Source organism: Mytilus trossulus, chromosome 5, assembly GCF_036588685.1.
Source record: "Mytilus trossulus isolate FHL-02 chromosome 5, PNRI_Mtr1.1.1.hap1, whole genome shotgun sequence".
Classification (NCBI taxonomy): domain Eukaryota; kingdom Metazoa; phylum Mollusca; class Bivalvia; order Mytilida; family Mytilidae; genus Mytilus; species Mytilus trossulus.
The window spans coordinates 32,670,221-32,689,012 of record NC_086377.1 but is presented as its reverse complement, the minus strand read 5'-3'; the positions used below and the strand labels follow the sequence as shown (position 1 = coordinate 32,689,012).

At 33.2% G+C, this 18,792-nt stretch overlaps 1 protein-coding gene across 1 annotated transcript in view; it reads right to left on the bottom strand.

Moving 5' to 3' along the window:
* The window catches only part of LOC134718769 (lysophosphatidic acid phosphatase type 6-like), a gene marked incomplete in the record, with an annotated part of 38,447 nt that overhangs the window by 3,189 nt on the left and 16,466 nt on the right, over positions 1-18,792 (bottom strand). Inside the window, 5 exon segments of the mRNA XM_063581473.1 lie at positions 682-817; positions 4,426-4,594; positions 7,328-7,417; positions 8,763-8,866; positions 10,503-10,570. Of these exon segments, the coding sequence (XP_063437543.1) occupies positions 682-817; positions 4,426-4,594; positions 7,328-7,417; positions 8,763-8,866; positions 10,503-10,570 (567 nt within the window).

The window sequence follows — 18,792 nt, the reverse complement described above, 5'->3', positions numbered from 1 at the left end:
TTTGGAGATTACAGTACACATATCTGAATAACTTTGGCTTTGAAATTTGTTTGAAATGATATTATTGCACCAAGATCACTCATGGAATTTCACATAATTTATTTTAAACATTTTTGTACTAATCATTTTCCTATGCATTAAATTTAAAAATAACAGCTCTTTAGTTTTCATTTTCAAGTCCAATTTGAACACAATAAAATCAACATAGCCTGTTCCCACATATTGTACGATACATGTGCATTTATATAGGAGGTAAATTGTAACAGCCATCTAATAGCTGTATAAATATATATATAATGACCATCTCTATGTACTAACTTGCAGTCTGCACCAAAAAAGTCTTCAACTACTAGTCCGAAGACCAATATTCTGACATTTTTCTTATTGATGCAAACAAAGTTTTGCAAAAATGGCTTTGCTCATTGTTGAAGGCCGTATGGTTACCTATAGTTGTTAATGTTTGTGTCTTTTTGGTGTTTTGTGGATAGTTGACTCATAGGCAATCATACCACATCTTCTTTTTTATATAGTCCAAATGAAATTTTACTAGTCTGGGGCTCAGACTAGTTGCTCACTGAGCAGACTGCTAAATAAAGATATATTGAGAATTTTATCAGGTTGTTGTTTGCAAAGTGAGAGAAGCACATGACATATTAGAAGAGTATTTTTACACCAACTTACCTTTGGCTATAATCTCCAAGATATTAGAATGGCAAACTTCCTTGAACTCATCTTCACTTATTGCAAATGGTGATATTTCTTCCAAAAACTTGTCTAAGGGACATAACTCTTTGTCACAACCTCTCACAATTTGTGGCTGAATAAAATGAAAAGAATGGATTATATCAGGCCTAAAAAAAAAATCTGTGTTACCTGTAAAATCATTTTGAAAAATAGGGCTGGTAGGTCGGAATTCTTTTTATTTTATTTTTTGACATTGTAAATGAATTCTGGAAAATTTTCATGGTTTTCCCAAGTTCGAGTCCATAATTAGTTTGGCCATTTGCAATGTTTTTGAAGCACCTGCTGTGCAAATTTCTTCGAATTTAACCTATTTGGAATACCTTTTAATAAAATAATTTACTGGCTTTCTGTGCCAGTAGAAGCAAGTTAGATAAATTATTATGTCGATTAACAGAAGCCTGTGTCACAAAACAGGGTCGGTTCATACCATTTAAAAAAAAATAATTTGAAGATCCAATAAAAAAATTAGGGTCGGGGCTATAAAAAAAGGGTCGGCCAGGTTACCGGAAACTCAGATATTTTTTTCTCTACCACATTAAGCAAGCACAATAAATTTACAATCTTGTAGTCTGAATAAATGACCTTTATTTTTTAGGAATGTCTTTATCATGTTTATAGAAATGTAAATACTTTAAATTCAGAAATTATTGCAATTAATGTGACAGGGCTATAAAGGCAATAGTTAAAACTCGCACTTTGAAATTATTTTAAATGAATTAAACTGGATTTTTCTCAATACATGTATTGCAAATATTAAAATTGCATTTTAGTCTAAAATGACAAAAACGCAATAATAAATGCACACAGTAATTTCTGAATTTACAATATACAAGTATCTTGATTGCTTCAACAAATCATTCTGTTGTAATGGTCCTAGGCCTGCCAAATTGACTTATAATCCAAGTCCTTTTTCATTAAGCGTGGTTCTCCCGAAGAATGTTTGAAGACAAGTCCAAAGTCTCAACATCTATGACCATGGCTAGTCCATTATTTCAGTCCCACATGTAAAATAGAACAAGCTAGGCAATGACATTAAATTTAATTAATTTTTGTTGTATATGTCTAAGAAATTTATTGAAACAACATTTTTACAACTTTGATCCATGTTTGGACAGTGTTAAAAATGATCAGTTAGAATATTATAAGTCTAAGACTTATTGACTTGCCTTAATGAGAAACTTTATTGAATATACAGTGATCAAAATGCTTTAATTAAACTCACTAGCATACACAATAACCTAATAATGTGTTTTCAAGAAGCTCAATTAGAATCTGGACACACACATATTACAAAACTGTCAAACTGTAGCTTGCACTTGTGATTTTTTCAAATCATTTTATCTTTAAGGTGGTACCTAATACCTGAAGTAAAATTAATTTGGCTCGTTTAATTTTCTTAAAATTTTGACAAAGTATTTACTTTGACCCTTTGACAAAATTATAAAACCAGATGCTCCGCAGGGCGCAGCTTTATACGACCGCAGAGGTTGAACCCTGAACGGTTGGGGCAAGTATGGACACAACATTCAAGCTGGATTCAGCTCTAAATTTGGATTGTGATTAAATAGTTAACACAGCATAGGTTTCTAACACAGAATGAATGTGGTCTAATGAACTTAAAAAAATAATTTTGCCTTTGAGCAATTCACTATGCTGTTGAATATTAATCCTCTCAAAAAAATGTTTGAAGAAATTTTCTTTTATTTATGAAATCTGAAATGAAAAAAAATGACCCCCCCCCCCCCAATTTTTTTTCACATCCCCCTTTCCCTTATTTCAAAACTGATCTCTATTCAAATTTCTAATGAAGTTTGCAACAATAACTACTCATTTAAATACATCATAAAATATTAAAATGTAAAAAAAGTGCTTGTTATCACTGACAATGACTGAATGGTAAAGATTGTTTTAATCTATCAGTTGGTAGTAAAAGTGAATATACATTGTATATTGTATAAAACAATGATTTAAGTTGATTCAACTACTATTCTGGAAAAAAGAAAGATAACTCCAATTGAAATCCAATTGGAATTTCTTGCTATTGCACAATATTGTGCAATTATATATTTCTTGCTATTGTGCAATACTATGCAATTGAAAATATTTGCTATTGCACAATACTGTGCAATTGAAGATTTCTTGCTATTGCACAATACTGTGCAATTGAAGATTTCTTGCTTTTGCTGAATTTATAACTGTGCAATTGAAAATTTCTTGCTATTGCACAATACTTAATATAATAATTTTGGATCCTGATTTGGACCAACTTGAAAACTGGGCCCATAATAAAAAATCTAAGTACATGTTTAGATTCAGCATATCAAAGAGGCCCAAGAATTCTTTTTTTTTTAAAATCAAACTTAGTTTAATTTTGGACCCTTTGGACTTTAATGTAGACCAAATTTAAAACAGGACCAAAAATTAAGAATCTACATACACAGTTGGATTTGGCATATCAAAGAACCCCAATTATTCAAGTTTTGATGAAATCAAACAAAGTTTAATTTTGGACCCTGATTTGGGCCAACTTGAAAACTGGGCCAATAATAAAAAATCTAAGTACATTTTTAAATTCAGCATATCAAAGAACCCCAAGGATTCAATTTTTGTTAAAATCAAACTTAGTTTAATTTTGGACCCTTTGGACCTTAATGTAGACCAATTTGAAAACGGGACAAAAGATTAAGAATCTACATACATAGTTAGATTCGGCATATCAAAGAACCCAATTATTCAATTTTTGATGAAAGCAAACAAAGTTTAATTTTGGACCCTTTGGGCCCTTTATTCCTAAACTGTTGGGACCAAAACTCCCAAAATCATTACCAACATTCCTTTTATGGTCATAAACCTTATGTTAAAATTTCATAGATTTCTATTTATAAATACTAAAGTTATGGTGCGAAAACCAAGAAAAATGATTATTTGGGTCCCTTTTTGGCCCCTAATTCCTAAACTGTTGGGACATAAACTCCCAAAATCAATACCAACCTTCCTTTTGTGGTCATAAACATTGTGTTTAAATTTCATTGATTTCTATTTACTTAAACTAAAGTTATTGTGCGAAAACCCAGAATAAAGTTTATTTGGGCCCTTTTTTGGCCCCTAATTCCTAAACTGTTGGAACCAAAACTCCCAAAATCAATCCCAACCTTTCTTTTGTGGTCATAAACCTTGTGTCAATATTTCATAGATTTCTATTAACTTAAACTAATTTAAAAGTTATAGTGCGAAAACCAAGAAAATGCTTATTTGGGCCCTTTTTGGCCCCTAATTCCTAAAATGTTAGGACCAAAACTCCCAAAATCAATCCCAACCTTCCTTTTGTGGTCATTAACCTTGTGTTAAAATTTCATAGATTTCTATTTACTTTTACTAAAGTTAGAGTGCGAAAACTAAAAGTATTCGGATGACGACGCAGCCAACGTGATAGCAATATACGACAAATTTTTTTTCAAATTTTGCGGTCGTATAAAAATCAAAAAATTAAAACAACCTTTTAATTAAAAAAAATACACTAGTTATATAGCAGTTTGACAAACACTTATTGTGATCATTGAGAAGCTTAATATTCCTTTTCCAACACAATGTATTTAAAATGTTTAGCTGACTTTACAGAGTTATCTCCCTGTAGTGTTAGGTACCACCTTAAGTTAAAACAATTGTTTATTCTAATTTTACCTTTCCTAGATATTTGACTTGTACAAAATGATTTTTGTTATTATCTTCATACAGTTCCAATATTAAATCTGCTCCAAAGGGAGGCCATTCTGTTACATCTAGACCAAAAACACTCATTGCTGGAAGAACAGTCGAGTCATGTGCTGAGTACATCTGCATTTTAGCCTTGCTGAAATGGGACAAAGTATATTTATTAGCCAAATCTTAATGTAATAGATATTGAAATATTCCAGTGTATCATGTGTATAAAAAAATGTTTGTAAGAACTTTCTGTGTTTTTATTTAATACATAGTCAATTCCAATGAATTCTAAGGGACGACATCAAAAGTTCAATGTAGGATAAAAAAAACTTAATTCACATGGTTTTATCTCTGACACCCCTGCCCTCCCTTTTAACTTAATTTGGGAAAAATTGATTGACCAAGAAGGATATATGTAAAATCGATGTCAATTAAACAAAACTTGCAGCAATTTTGACCCCCTTCCCCCAAACTATTTGAATTAAGTATTTTATCCTTCATTGATCTTTTGATGTCGTCTCTAAATATGATAGATGTTGAAATATGTATAAAATGACTTGTACATAAGGAAACTTTTAGGTGTAAGAATTTGTTTACTGATATTTAACAAGAGACATAAGTTTTATGAACATTCCTAACAGTCAGGGGTACTACTTATACAAGTAATTTGTATTTACTTGAGGAAGAACAAGTGAAACTGCGAGCTACTGCTCACTGATGATACCCCCGCCGCAAGTGGATAATATTAATAGTGTAAAAATATGCAAGTGTTCGGTAAACAGGAAGTTGTCGAGTGATGAATCTGAAAACGCATCACACGGTATAGCTGACTTATATAAATCCTGAAACCAAATTTCAGAAATCCTTGTATTGTAGTTCCTGAGAAAAATGTGACGAAAATTTTCAACTTGGCTATCATGTGTAAACTCATACAAGTGTTCGGTAAACAGGAAGTTGTCGAGTGATGAATCTGAAAACGCATCACACGGTATAGCTGACTTATATAAATCCTGAAACTAAATTTCAGAAATCCTTGTATTGTAGTTCCTGAGAAAAATGTGACGAAAATTTTCAACTTGGCTATCATGTGTAAAATCATACAAGTTTTCGGTAAACACGAAGTTGTCAAGTGATGAATCTGAAAACGCATCACACGGTATGGCTGACATATATAAATGTTGATACCAAATTACAGAAAGGGTGGATGTGTAGTTCCTGAGAAAAATGTGAGGAAAGTTTCGTGGGACGGACTGACTGACGGAGGGACTGATGGACGGACGGACTGACAGACAGAGGTAAAACAGTATACCCCCTTTTTTTAAAGCGGGGGTATAAAAAATAAATATACACATATATAAAGTTAATTTGTAGGATACTTGTACAAGTGAATTTTATTTACATGTCAAGGTAAAAAAAAGTAAGTTATGTCCCTTAGACATTTGTTTTTTTTTACTTATATACAAAAGTAAAAACATCATCCTATCTTCTTTTCTTGAATTCTTATGATTTCTTTGCTCTAATAGAATTTTAAATTGTCTGCCCTTTGCAGATGTCTTTAATACTAATCATTTAAGTGTAAATTCATGGACAATGAAAATCCCATTTGTCTGTTATCTTCAGAATACTGCTCATTTACAAATTATCATATTTTGCCCTGGTTGCATTTTATTTTTTCCTTCAAAATATTTGAATTAACTTTTTTGTATATGTTTGCTCTTGATTAAAGACAACTGTGTCTAAGCCATTGTTCGACAGTATATACACAGCTACTTCTGCATAGGTACTATTTCTGTACTAAAAATATGTAGTACTGGAAATTTACTTTTAATATTCAGTACTATTTCTTTACTTTAAAATTATTGTAATATTTAGGTACTTGTATATTTCAGTGATTTTACATAATCCCTGATTTCACAAATTCCCTGTTACATATATACCCAATTCTTACTTAGTATTACACGTTAAATGATGTACAGTGCAGACTGAGTGCATAATAAATTAAAATTGAACATTTTTAAATTTTTGGTAGAAGAAATAAAGATTCTAGCTGGTACTTAAGTTTGCTCCAAGGTTTTAAAATTGGCGACAAAATATAGGAATTGGCAATTTTTCAGGCTCCAACTTTTTGGGAGCCAGAGCAGCCCCTGTCAAGCCCCCAAGGATTAATTTTAAAAGCTAACCTGGGAAATATCCTTAAAGGCATATATAAGTGCATTTTTGAGAAAATTAAGGGGAGATTATTTAAACATTATAATTAACTTATATTTTTGTTTATTTTTTCAAGTAAACTTTTATAGTAGTACCCCTGACTGCCTGAGAAGAATTAATTTATATGGAAAAACGCTGTCTTAAAACTTTGCTACTATACATGCTATGTGTATATACAATATATGTATTAACTGACAGCTAAATTACTTGAGTGTGTAGGTAAATGTTATACTGTAGAAACATTAATTTTTGTTGGGTCAAAATTTCATGGTTTTGACTCTAAATAAGATTTCATGGGGATTTAATTTCGTGGTATCCATTAAATGGAAGTCATATTACATTTGTATATGAAGGTTAAATTTTTTGTGGGAGTTGTAATTTCGTGGATATTTTCTTTCCACGAAATAAACGAAATTAAATCCTCCACGAAAATTTATGCTTTAACAGTATCTTTGGTCAGCTTGCTTGCACGCTGAACTGTGAGCTCCCAACTAGGTTAGATAACATACCCTCTTTTAAGAGTAGACTAGTCTGACAGATAACATATTGGATTTTGTCAAGAAATTCTATAATGTGCTTTGAGTCCTGCTTTATACGAATATCTCACAGTGGTGCTCCTAACAGAGGAGGCTTATACAGAGAATATGTATCTACTGTAATTGATTTGACTTACTTCTCTCCTTTGACGACATCTTGGATATTGTCAAGGAATACTTGTATTAATCTTCCTATAGATAAACGTGTGGCTACTAATCTTTCTGCTCTGAAAATAAGAACACATATTAATATATTAGACTATACATGAGGGTTTGGATGGGGTTAAATGATTAAAGAATAATGCCCTTAAAAAATGAAGATTAGAGAATAATGGGCAAAAAAAATGAAGATTAGAGAAAAAAGGGGTCAATTTTTTAGAAAATTAGAGAAAAAAGGGCTAATTTTTTGAAGATTAGAGAAAAAAAGGGTGAAAATTAAATGTTAATAGAATAACAGACACCCCATCCAGACCCTCAATTTTACCTCATACATATTTCGAATGATGTTGTGTACAATATAAAAATTTGATTCGTGATGCTAAGTCTTTGGTTTTCTATGTTTTGTCTTGTGGACTATTATTTGTCTGTTTGTCTTTTTTTTATAGCCATGGCCTTGTCAGGTCATTAATAAATCTATGAGTTTGAATTTCTCTCTGGTATCTTTTGCCCTCTTTAACAAGGATATGAAAATTCATACTTTTTGCAATTATTTTTTAAAGTAAAATGATGAAAGGGAATCATTCATAATAATAATTTTGAAAAAAATTAATTCTCATTTCAAAAATCGTTTCTAACTTTAAGATTTTGTGCTGTAAAAATGGTAAATAAGTTAAACCTAGCTTATCCAATATTAATAATGGTACCAATTTTATGTAAGTCAAAAAATTCCTAAATCTGAGTCCCTATGGGGTCTGAAAATCCTTACATCTGAGTCACTATGGGGTCTGAAAATTCCTAAATCTGAGTCCCTATGGGGTCTGAAAATTCCTAAATCTGAGTCCCTATGGGGTCTGAAAATTCCTAAGTCTGAGTCCCTATGGGGTCTGAAAATTCCTAAATCTGAGTCCCGATGGGATCTGAAAATTCCTAAATCTGAGTCCCTATGGGGTCTGAAAATTCCTAAATCTGAGTCCCTATGAAGTCTGAAAATTCCTAAATCTGAGTCCCTATGGGGTCTGAAAATTCCTAAATCTGAGTCCCTATGGGGTCTGGAAATTCCTAAATCTGAGTCCCTATGGGATCTGAAAATTCCTAAGTCTGAGTCCTGGGACACTATAAACATGATAAAAGGATCACAGCCTTTTGGACTTACTCATCATGGGTATATTGAAAACATTTATACTATTTCTCCTCATGATCTCCATGCCATTAGAGTAAGCTTCAAGACTAGTCATTGACTGTACAGTGTGACCTATAGTTGTTTATTTCTGTGTTTTTTGGTCTCTTGTAGAGAGTTGTCGTCTCATGAATTAATTTCTGAATTTACAGTATTGCATTTTAACTTTTGACAAAAGTTTAGAGTGACTATGACATGACCACATATTATTACTAAGCAGCTGCATAGAAACTTACTCATGTTGTCCACACACGGCATAAAAAAGAAGTTTAGTAGCATTCTTGTCTACCATATCTATAATTTCTGGTGTTATGCGTTCTGGAAACGGCAAGCCATGGGTCTGAAAATAAAAAAGGTATTAATAACACCAGAAATACTGTGAAACAGTGCTCTAAAATATAAATATTGTTTTCTGCAGAAATGAAACCAGAAATACCGCGAAACAGATCATAATATTTCATAGATCCCAATATTTGAAAATATAGTTATTGAAAAAGTCATATTCTAGTGATATCTATTAAGGTGGTACCCAACACCAAGTACAAAAAAAAACCTTTAACAAAAATATAATTATTTCAAAATCTGCTTTGTCATAAAAATAACCCTGGTTATATATACATTGTAGCAGTTTTACAAACACCCATTTTAATCATTGAGAAGCTTAATATTCCTTTTACAACACAATGTAATTAAAACATTTAGCTGACTTTACAGAGTTATCTCCCTGTAGTGTTAGGTACCACCTTTTAAAAGTGATGATTTTCTGTACACTCATACTCAAATTATTTTCTTTTACATGTGCTATTTAACTTCCGGTTAAGACATGTATATGTATACACAAGTTTCTAAATTGTTTTTTGTGTGATTTTGACTTATTCTAACAATCGTGAAGTGTTCTAGAATCATTTACAAGAAGTTTCAATAATATTATACTTCAATTCTTATGGTTAATACAACATTAACATGATTAATATGTGGATTATTTTCTTGAAAAATAATATCTTATACACAAATTTGCATTGTCAATTAACATGATAAAGTACCAAATAAAAAACAAGTGAAACTGCGAGCTACTGCTCACTGATGATACCCCCGCCGCAAGTGGATAATATTAAAAGTGTAGAAATATGCAAGTGTTCGGTAAACATGTAAACAGGAAGTTGTCGAGTGATGAATCTGAAAACGCATCACACGGTATAGCTGACTTATATAAATCCTTAAATTAAATTTCAGAAATCCTAATATTGTAGTTCCTGAGAAAAATACGACGAAAAATATTCATGGGACGGACGGACTGACGGACGGACGGACTGACTGACGGACTGACAGAAGGACAGACAGAGGTAAAACAGTATACCCCCTTTTTTAAAGCGGGTATAATAATTATGGCATATGTTAAAAAATGCTTGATGAAGGAATGTGCCTGATATTCATATGAAATCATAATCTTTCAATCAGTTTAATTGAAGTCTGGAGCTGGCATGTCAGTTAACTGCTAGTAGTCTGTTGTTATTTATGTATCATTGTCCTTTTGTTTATTTCCTTTGGTTACATCTTCTGACATCAGACTCGGTACTTCTTTTGAACTGAATTTAAAATGTACGTATTGTTATGCCTTTACTTTTCTACATTGGCTAGAGGTATAGGGGGAGGGTTAAGATCTCACAAACATGTTTTACCCCGCTGCATTTTTGCGCCTGTCCCAAGTCAGGGCCTCTGCCTTTGTTAGTCTTGTATTATCTTAATTCTAGTTTCTTGTTTACAATTTGGAAATTAGTTTGGCGTTCATTATCATTGAACTAGTATATATTTGTTTAGGGGCCAGCTGAAGGAAACCTCTGGGTGCAGGAATTCTTTGCTACAAAGACCTATTGGTGACCTTCTGCTGTTGTCTTGTCTATGGTCAGGTTGATGTCTCTTTGACCCATTCCCCATTTTCATTCTCAATTTTATTATTGACTGTGGTGTAAAATTACCTTTCTTGCTATAAGATCATCCCTACAATCTATAAACCGCACCCTTTTCTTTGAAAAATGCTTTATACCTGCAAATTAACAGATTATTAAACTTTAAAAAACTGCATTTTTGATAAGACAGAGTATATGAAATTGCAATTTTTTAGATATTTTATAATTCTTAAAATAAAACTGAACCTGACCTGGGCAACCAACTGAAAAACATCCTGTGAAAAATTTGTCATTGACAGTATAATACATAAAGGAGAAGTGAGGGGGGATAGGACCTTTATCGGGACTCCAGGATCGGTGTTTTTAAGCTCGCAATTTCCAGATTGACCCTTTCGGGATCCTGGAATTCTTTTTTTTTTTAATTTCAGGACATAATTTCGTGTTTTTAAGCCTGGGATTTTGGGATCTGGTGTTTTTAAGCCCGGGATTTCGGGAGCAGGACCCCTCCTATCCTCCTCCAGAAGTCCCAATTGGTTAAGAACATGAAGAGTAATATCACAATTGAATTACTACTATCACTGGTAGACCTATTTGGCAAATGACCGCGATTTTTGGCAAATCTCCGCGGAACGGATAATAAATAAAGGTTTATCGTAAATTTTGCGTTTTACAGTATATTTTGCGGTTCTCCGGAGATTTTCCGTGTCTCAGGGAATTATCCGTTTGTCCGATTAAACTGGTGTGTATTGAGTCAGTGATAGAACCAGTGATGCGTGAGCGACGGTTATTAATAGATCGTTGTATAATCCGTTAACTGTGAGCAGCGGTTATTAATAGATCGTTGTGATTATATACACTGTTTATAGTCAGATAAAAATAACCGTCTTATTACCCTTTTCAGTCGAGAAATAAAAATCGGTGGTTTTGATATTAAAGTTACTTGCAATTTAAATATCGAATTTAGTTCAATAAAGAATAATCTATTTAAATGTGATCAATGACTAGGAAAATGCACGTGGTAACTTTGCAATACTACAAATATGTTCACCTTACAAAATTCTTCTTTATTGTCATGTTAAGATAAATCAGTTCCTGTAAAAACAGTAAAAACAGGGTCTTAATTACTGCAGATGCCGTAATCCGACATAATGTCATACTGGTTTGACACTTGTCTACTGTGAGTAACACCTGTGATATTTTTGCAATACAACATGGACAAGCGGAAGGTCGTAAATCAATCTGTTGATCCGAATTTAACTTTACCTGTGCAGATATTTATTTATGGAGGATATCATAGATACATGTAATAAATTGTATTGTATTCAACAGAGATAATTTAAATACACAATTTAATTTATTAAGACATATTTGCAGGTATACATTGAACATGTTTATTCCAACCAAGAAGGTTTGATATTGAATGTTTTTTTTTTTTTTTTTTTTTTTTTTATCAAACTTCGATCTGATCAGTCTCGTAGATTATAAACGAGTAATACGTTTATAGTTACACATTGTTACTCTTCTAACTCTTCTGACGTCTTTTTCTTTGTGCTATTAAAAATTAAAAACCTCACAATTTTCCACATCAGATCGACATTTATATATATATGAATACTGGAAATCTTTTTTCCGTCCGACACCACGCTCCCCACAAGAGCCCCAAGATATAATCATACCTGTCATTCACTAGCCTCAAGTTGAACATTTTGGTCAGCCTTCCTCGTGCTTTCAATTATGACATCGTTGCGATTTTTTTTTTTTTAAATTGACATGTGAATAAAGTGATGGGAAGCTTATTTTACGACCTATCAGAACTTCTTGTGATTCTAAAAAGATTTTTCTTAGGCCGCATTTCTTTCTAAGAAGAATTTTGTAAACGTCGCGTGTGTTACTGTTTTCTAAACGCTACACGAGTAGAAACAAATACATCTTTTGATAAATCTTTAATGACCCTGTTTGAATTTTCAGTAATGCATGCAAATGTTGTTGGTAACCAGACTTTTTTACAAACGTAGAAACAAATACTTCGTTTAATCAGGTTGAAGTTACAGTACATTCCGTGACATGGTCTGAAAAATGTCGCAGGTTTTAAAAAGGCTCAGCATCAGCGACTTAAATGTCGATGATTGATTACCTGTTGTCAATCAAATCATCAGCTGATAGTAAGTGCAATAAAATCAGCCAAGCGTGCATGGTCGGCCGCACATGCTACTTAATATTATGTAATTAGTTATGATAATGTAACAGGTAAAATCGATAATTACATAATAGACATTTAAAAGGCATGAACGGTTTTCAGATTGTTTCAGTTCTAATTATTTAATTTACCAATAAAAGAAATATGGTTTTTTTCAGGTCTGTCTGAGGAAGAAACATTCTACACATTATTGTTCTCTTATTTATCTTCTCAGTTTTTATTTACGATTCGAATATAAAATAAAATATCTTTTCCTATCCGTTCTTTTCTCATTATTTCTACATTTCGTCGCGAGTTATATGTTCTAGTAATTTCGTAGATTAGTTTTCTTTTTAAAAGACATGAGTTTCCTATCTTTATTCATATTTGAAAACGTCATGTGAGGGAGGGTAAGAAGGGGTCCTGATCGATCCCAAATGCCGGGCTTAAAAAACAAAATACCGAAATCCCGGACTTAAAATCACGAAATCCCGAGGTCCCCTAATTCGAAAAAGAATTTCCGGTACCCGAAAGTGTTACTCTTGAAATCCCAAGCTTAAAAACACCCGATCCTGGAGTCCCGATAAAGGTCCTATCCCCCTCTTATATATTCTCAAAACGTGAAATATTACTGTAACAAGAAATACACGAATGAAACAGCTGCTGAAACGTCTATTATTGAAAACTAGTTTTTCGCTCGTAAGATACGATGGTTATTTTTATTGTAATAAAATGTTTGGATTGGAAGAGAATTTGATCGAACATTTAAATGCATTGCTGGTGAAAGCGGGGTCAAGGTTGACACGATAATATCACGTGTGTACATGTGTTTAAAACTTTAGGGGTTTCCTGTTCAATTTCATGGATAAAATCATCAATCGGAACTACTCGGCCGGCTTTTTGTTTGCACGAAGAAATAACTCTTCAATAATTATTGTACTGTATAGCGAGAGTAGTTATGATTGATAAAATTATAAAAGATATTATTAGACTAGCATGTAACTATGTCCAGTGTGTATTCTTTGTAAAAAAAAACACAACGTCATATTCAACTGGCTTAAAATTCTAAGATAAAAAAAAAAAAAAAAAAAAAATCGAGATTTTTTTCTCAGTAAAATAGTTTGCAGCAAAAAAAACTATTTACAAGATTTTTTCTAGGTAAAATAAAATGCAGCAAATTTTCTCAATTATAATATAAAACTTACTGAATAGCGTAAATATGTGTTTACAAAAAAAATCGATATTTTCTTTTGTTCTTGAAGAACAAGACTATGTAGGATAAAAAAATCTTTACGTTTTAGAAATCAGTCACAAACAGTAGAGGGTCACTACTTGATAAGGCAATGGGTATAATTAGTAAAACTCTTTGAAGCCCCCCTTTGAGTGTACAACAAATTAAAGATATCTTTTTGAATGATTTGTGTAGCCTTGAAAAAGACTGTTATGAAAAAGTTTCTGCTGCATCTCTCGTAGTTCTTGACTTGGTTTTCTTAGTGTGGTAGGAGGTGTTCGATCTTCTTGGTGAAACTGGGGTCATCTAACTTGGTTTTGAAGTAACTTATCGATTTACCATAAGACCTTTCAGGAAATATTTTGCGAGGTACATCGGCTGTTGCACGTCCTTCTAATGCTATTACTACTGGGACAACTTTATATAAATGGTCAATAAAGCGGTTGCAGTACTCAATAGTAAGATCTCTGGTCCAAAACTCTTGTAGAGCTGTCTGAAGGTCATCTTTAGTTTTAAGTTTTTTTTAGCAAGTCTGCGTTTCAGCATATTCCATACCATTTCAATGGGGTTGATATCGGGAGATTCGGAGGGCCAGCAGTCCCACCACTGAATGCCATTGTCGATCATGAAACTTTTGGCAAGCTTGGAGCGATGTTTTGGGTCGTTGTCTTGTTGAAAACGGTGACCATCTGGATAAACAGATTTGATAAAAGGCAGAAGAGTCTTTTCTAAAATGTTTTCAACGAAAAAATCGGACTTAAGAATCCAGTCGAAAATCAGAAGACGTGTGGTTCCCCTACGACTAATACCTCCCCATACATGCACTTTTAATGGATGGTTCGGTTGTGGAATTGGTGTAGCAGATTCATTTCTTAAACGATAAACAACAACTTTGTTATCATGAAGTTGCACTGTGCATTCGTCGGTGAATACAATGTCATTAAAATTGTCATTATCTTACACAAGCTGTTTACAGAAATCTACGCGTTTGACTTTGTTGACTTCGCGGATCATTTGACAATAACGAGGTGCACTTGCAGTGTAGCCAGCTTCCTTGATTACTCTATGTACTGTGGTACTGAAACAAATGCAGCGTTTGTACTAACAAACGACAAACTGTAGACGTATTTTTAGCGTTTGCATAGTTTGTCAAAGTTTCTGTAAAATTTGCAAACGTATGTTTAAAATAAATGATCAAAACATGTGCGAGCTTAGCCGTTTGCATCGTTTGTGTTAGAAAGAAATGCATCCTTAATGAGTCTGAATCCGTAACCGTCAAAATAGCATGCTTTACAAAAAGATCAGCCAATTCAAACGTTTTTTTACACAAAGATGCATTACATGTAAATTAAACATTTATTTAAGTATTTTTTTTTTCATATCTATCTTTTTCGTATCTATCAATTTGGTTACAGAGTTTATGCAAGTAAGTTGTACTGTGTGGTGCGTTTTCAGATTCATTTCTCAACAACTTCCTGTGAACCGAAATATTTCGGCGGGGGTGTCAACGGCGGCAAGCTTACAGTTTAACTTGCTTGAATTTTATTTAAGTCAGTTTATTGAAATAAAATTGAAAATGGAAATGGGGAATGTGTCAAAGAGATAGCAACCCGACCATAGAAAAATTGCAGCAGAAGGTCACCAACAGGTCTTCAATGTAGCGAGAAACTCCCGCACCCGAAGGCGTCCTTCAGCTGGCCCCTAAACAAATATATACTAGTTCAGTGATAATGAACGCCATACTAATTTCCAAATTGTACACAAGAGACTAAAATTAAAATAATACAAGACTAACAAAGACCAGAGGCTCCTGACTTGGGACAGGTGCAAAAATGCGGCGGGGTTAAACATGTTTATGAGATCTCAACCCTCCCCCTATACCTCTAGCCAATGTAGAAAAGTAAACGCACAACAATACGCACATTTAAAATTCAGTTCTAAAGAAGTCCGAGTCTGATGTCAGAAGATTTAACCAGATAAAATAAACAAAATGACATTGTTTTTGCAGAAGATTAATTCAGACATTAACGTACTTTGGCTTCCCATTTGTTCCACTGTGTAGGATAACTTATTTACGCATTACATCATTAATAATTACCAATATCAAAATGCTGAAATGCAAGTTGTATACTTATTATTTTACTAATTTTCGTTTTGGTTCCGTTCAAATTTGCTGTTATAGCATGTATAGATTCCTTGAATTTCATAACTTAGACTTTAACTTATCTAGTTTCAGTTGTTAAATACTAGTCAGTAAAGAGCTAAATATTTTGCCTTCCAGCAGAGCCCCAACAATTAAGCATCAGACGTATACGTGATACATTAATCTTATATATATGTAATATCAGCAATGGACTCCTAGGCTTTTTCTCTTTTTATAGCCGACTATGCAGTATGGGCTGTGCTCATTGTTGAAGGCCTTACGGTGACCTACATGTATAGTTGTTAATTTCTGTGGCATATGGTCTCTTATCGAGAGTTTTCTCATTGGCAATCACACCACATCTTTTTTTAAACGGACTCATTTAGCATTTGTTATATTCTCAACGGTTGAGAAAAACTCCATGGATGACAAGTCAACTGGGGTTTTGAGTTGAACATTTTGATTGTGTATGTTTATTTGGGTTTGAATAGGATTTATATAGAAGAAGAGAAAATATATGGACAAAAAGTGCACAACAAAGGGCCAAAAAAGTAAATAAAATAGACACCAAGAAAACAAAGAATATAGAATAATGGGGAAAAATATGAAGACTACAGAAAAATTACTTACAACTATAAGACAATATTCAAGACCCTCGTATGTGTTCAAATACAATCTGTATACACTATAGTATATATCTTGCTATAAAGTTCCGTTCTCAATGTTATTTGCTCGAGCATGACTGTCTGATTCTATTTAATTTTTAAATTGATGTCCAGTGGCAAACATTTCTAGAGTCGTGTCATTCAGGAAGTAAATATAAGAAAAAATGAATCTGTTCATGAGCGGGTTGGTAAAAATAGAGCTCCCTACATGTATATATCTTGTTTAAAAAAATATTTATTTTACTCAGCTATCTTCAAGGCACTATCAAAATAATAAATTGAACACGGGTTTGACAGTCAGTAAACTGTCACACAAGAAATAGATTGAATGTTGCATGTACACTAGTCCAATTTGTAATGTTGTCTTTACGTCCTTCCACATTCTTTTTTTTTCAAAATCCGGGATCCGCTTTCGAATATATTATGGTAGTCTGTCAATGGAGCCAGAGATACATTTAACGACCTTGACTGGCTACACAACCCTTGCACGGTAGATAAATACATCATACACAGATACACTGGCTGGTTAAAGGGACAATAAACCAGAAGTGTAAATTGCCCCAGGTATTTTAAGTATATTGTGTGTAATGTGTCAACAGCCACGTGTTAGTGAATTCAAAGATAATCAAAATGATCTAATTCACGTAGTAATCTACCATGCAGCTACGCATCATCGCAAACAACTAGCTTTGCATTGTAAGATATTTAATTATACCCCCGCTTTGAAAAAAGGGGGGTATACTGTTTAACCTCTGTCTGTCCTTCCGTCAGTCCATCAGTCCGTCAGTCCGTCAGTCTGTCAGTCAGTCAGTCAGTCCGTCCGTCCGTCCCATGAATAATTTTCGTCACATTTTTGTCAGAAACTACACTACCAGGATTTCTGAAATTTGGTTTCAGGCTTGATATAAGTCAGCTATACCGTGTGACGCGTTTTCAGATTCATCACTCAACAACTTCCTGTTTACCGAACACTTGTTTGATTTTACACATGATAGCCAAGTGGAAAATTTTTCGTCACATTTTTTTCAGGAACTACAATACAAGGATTTCTGAAATTTGGTTTAAGGGTTAATATAAGTCAGCTATACCGTGTGATGCGTTTTCAGATTTATCACTCGAAAACTTCCTGTTTACCGAACACGTGCATATTTTTACACAATTAATATTATCCACTTGCGGCGGGGGTATCATCAGTGAGCAGTAGCTCGCAGTTTCACTTGTTTTATATAAACCAACATCAAATGCAAAAGAAATATTAGAGATGGACATTTCTGATTAACTGGTAAATTAAAAATTCCATAGAAATCTCATTTATCTGGGTTTATTTTTCCAAGTTAGTCAGTATAATAGCTTAGTCGAAGTGTTTGGTCCGAGGTTTTGTCTTAAAATGATTAGCCGTGTAATTTTTTTCTCAAAAAACGAACGGCAAATTGTAATGGAAACAAAAAGAAAATAAAAAAAATAAAAGTTATTACCGGACCATAGGTGATCATAGGTTGATGAATAATCATTTAATTTGTAAAATGAAATATATTTATGACCATTTAGGCACACATGAATATTCAATTTATTAAACGATCGAGGGATACCAGCTATTTCTCCGCGCGTGGCTCTGATGAAGCTCAGAGCATTTCACACAGACGGGCTAAGAATGTAAAGTAGTGAAAATATATAAGTTATTAGCTAGCACACCAGTGGCGGATCCAGAAAATTTCATATGCACTAAATGCATAAGAGGGGGCGGGGTGGCCGCTTCAGTTATTCCCTCTATAATCAACAAATTTTCTTTTCCAGCAAAGGAGGATTTGTGTCCTGCATTCTGTATAAAAATGCTAAAAATTATAGGTATTAAAGTTTTATTCTGCTGGACAAGAGATCACCATCGATTTTAAATTTAGAGTATCAATTCTCTGCGTGTCGCCATGTCTATGAACCACAAAGGACCAAAACCATAGTAGCCTTATGTAGTCGTAATCGCGTGTCGATATCGTGTCAATCGTACGGTTGTTTTGTCCGACTAACTAACTTGAAACGGAAAATGGTGTTTTTTTTAAAGTAACCAAGGTCTGTCGTTTTTAACTGTTTATATGGGAATTGGTAAAAAAAGTCATAGTTCAAAGTCATAAATGAGCGTAAATAAGTGT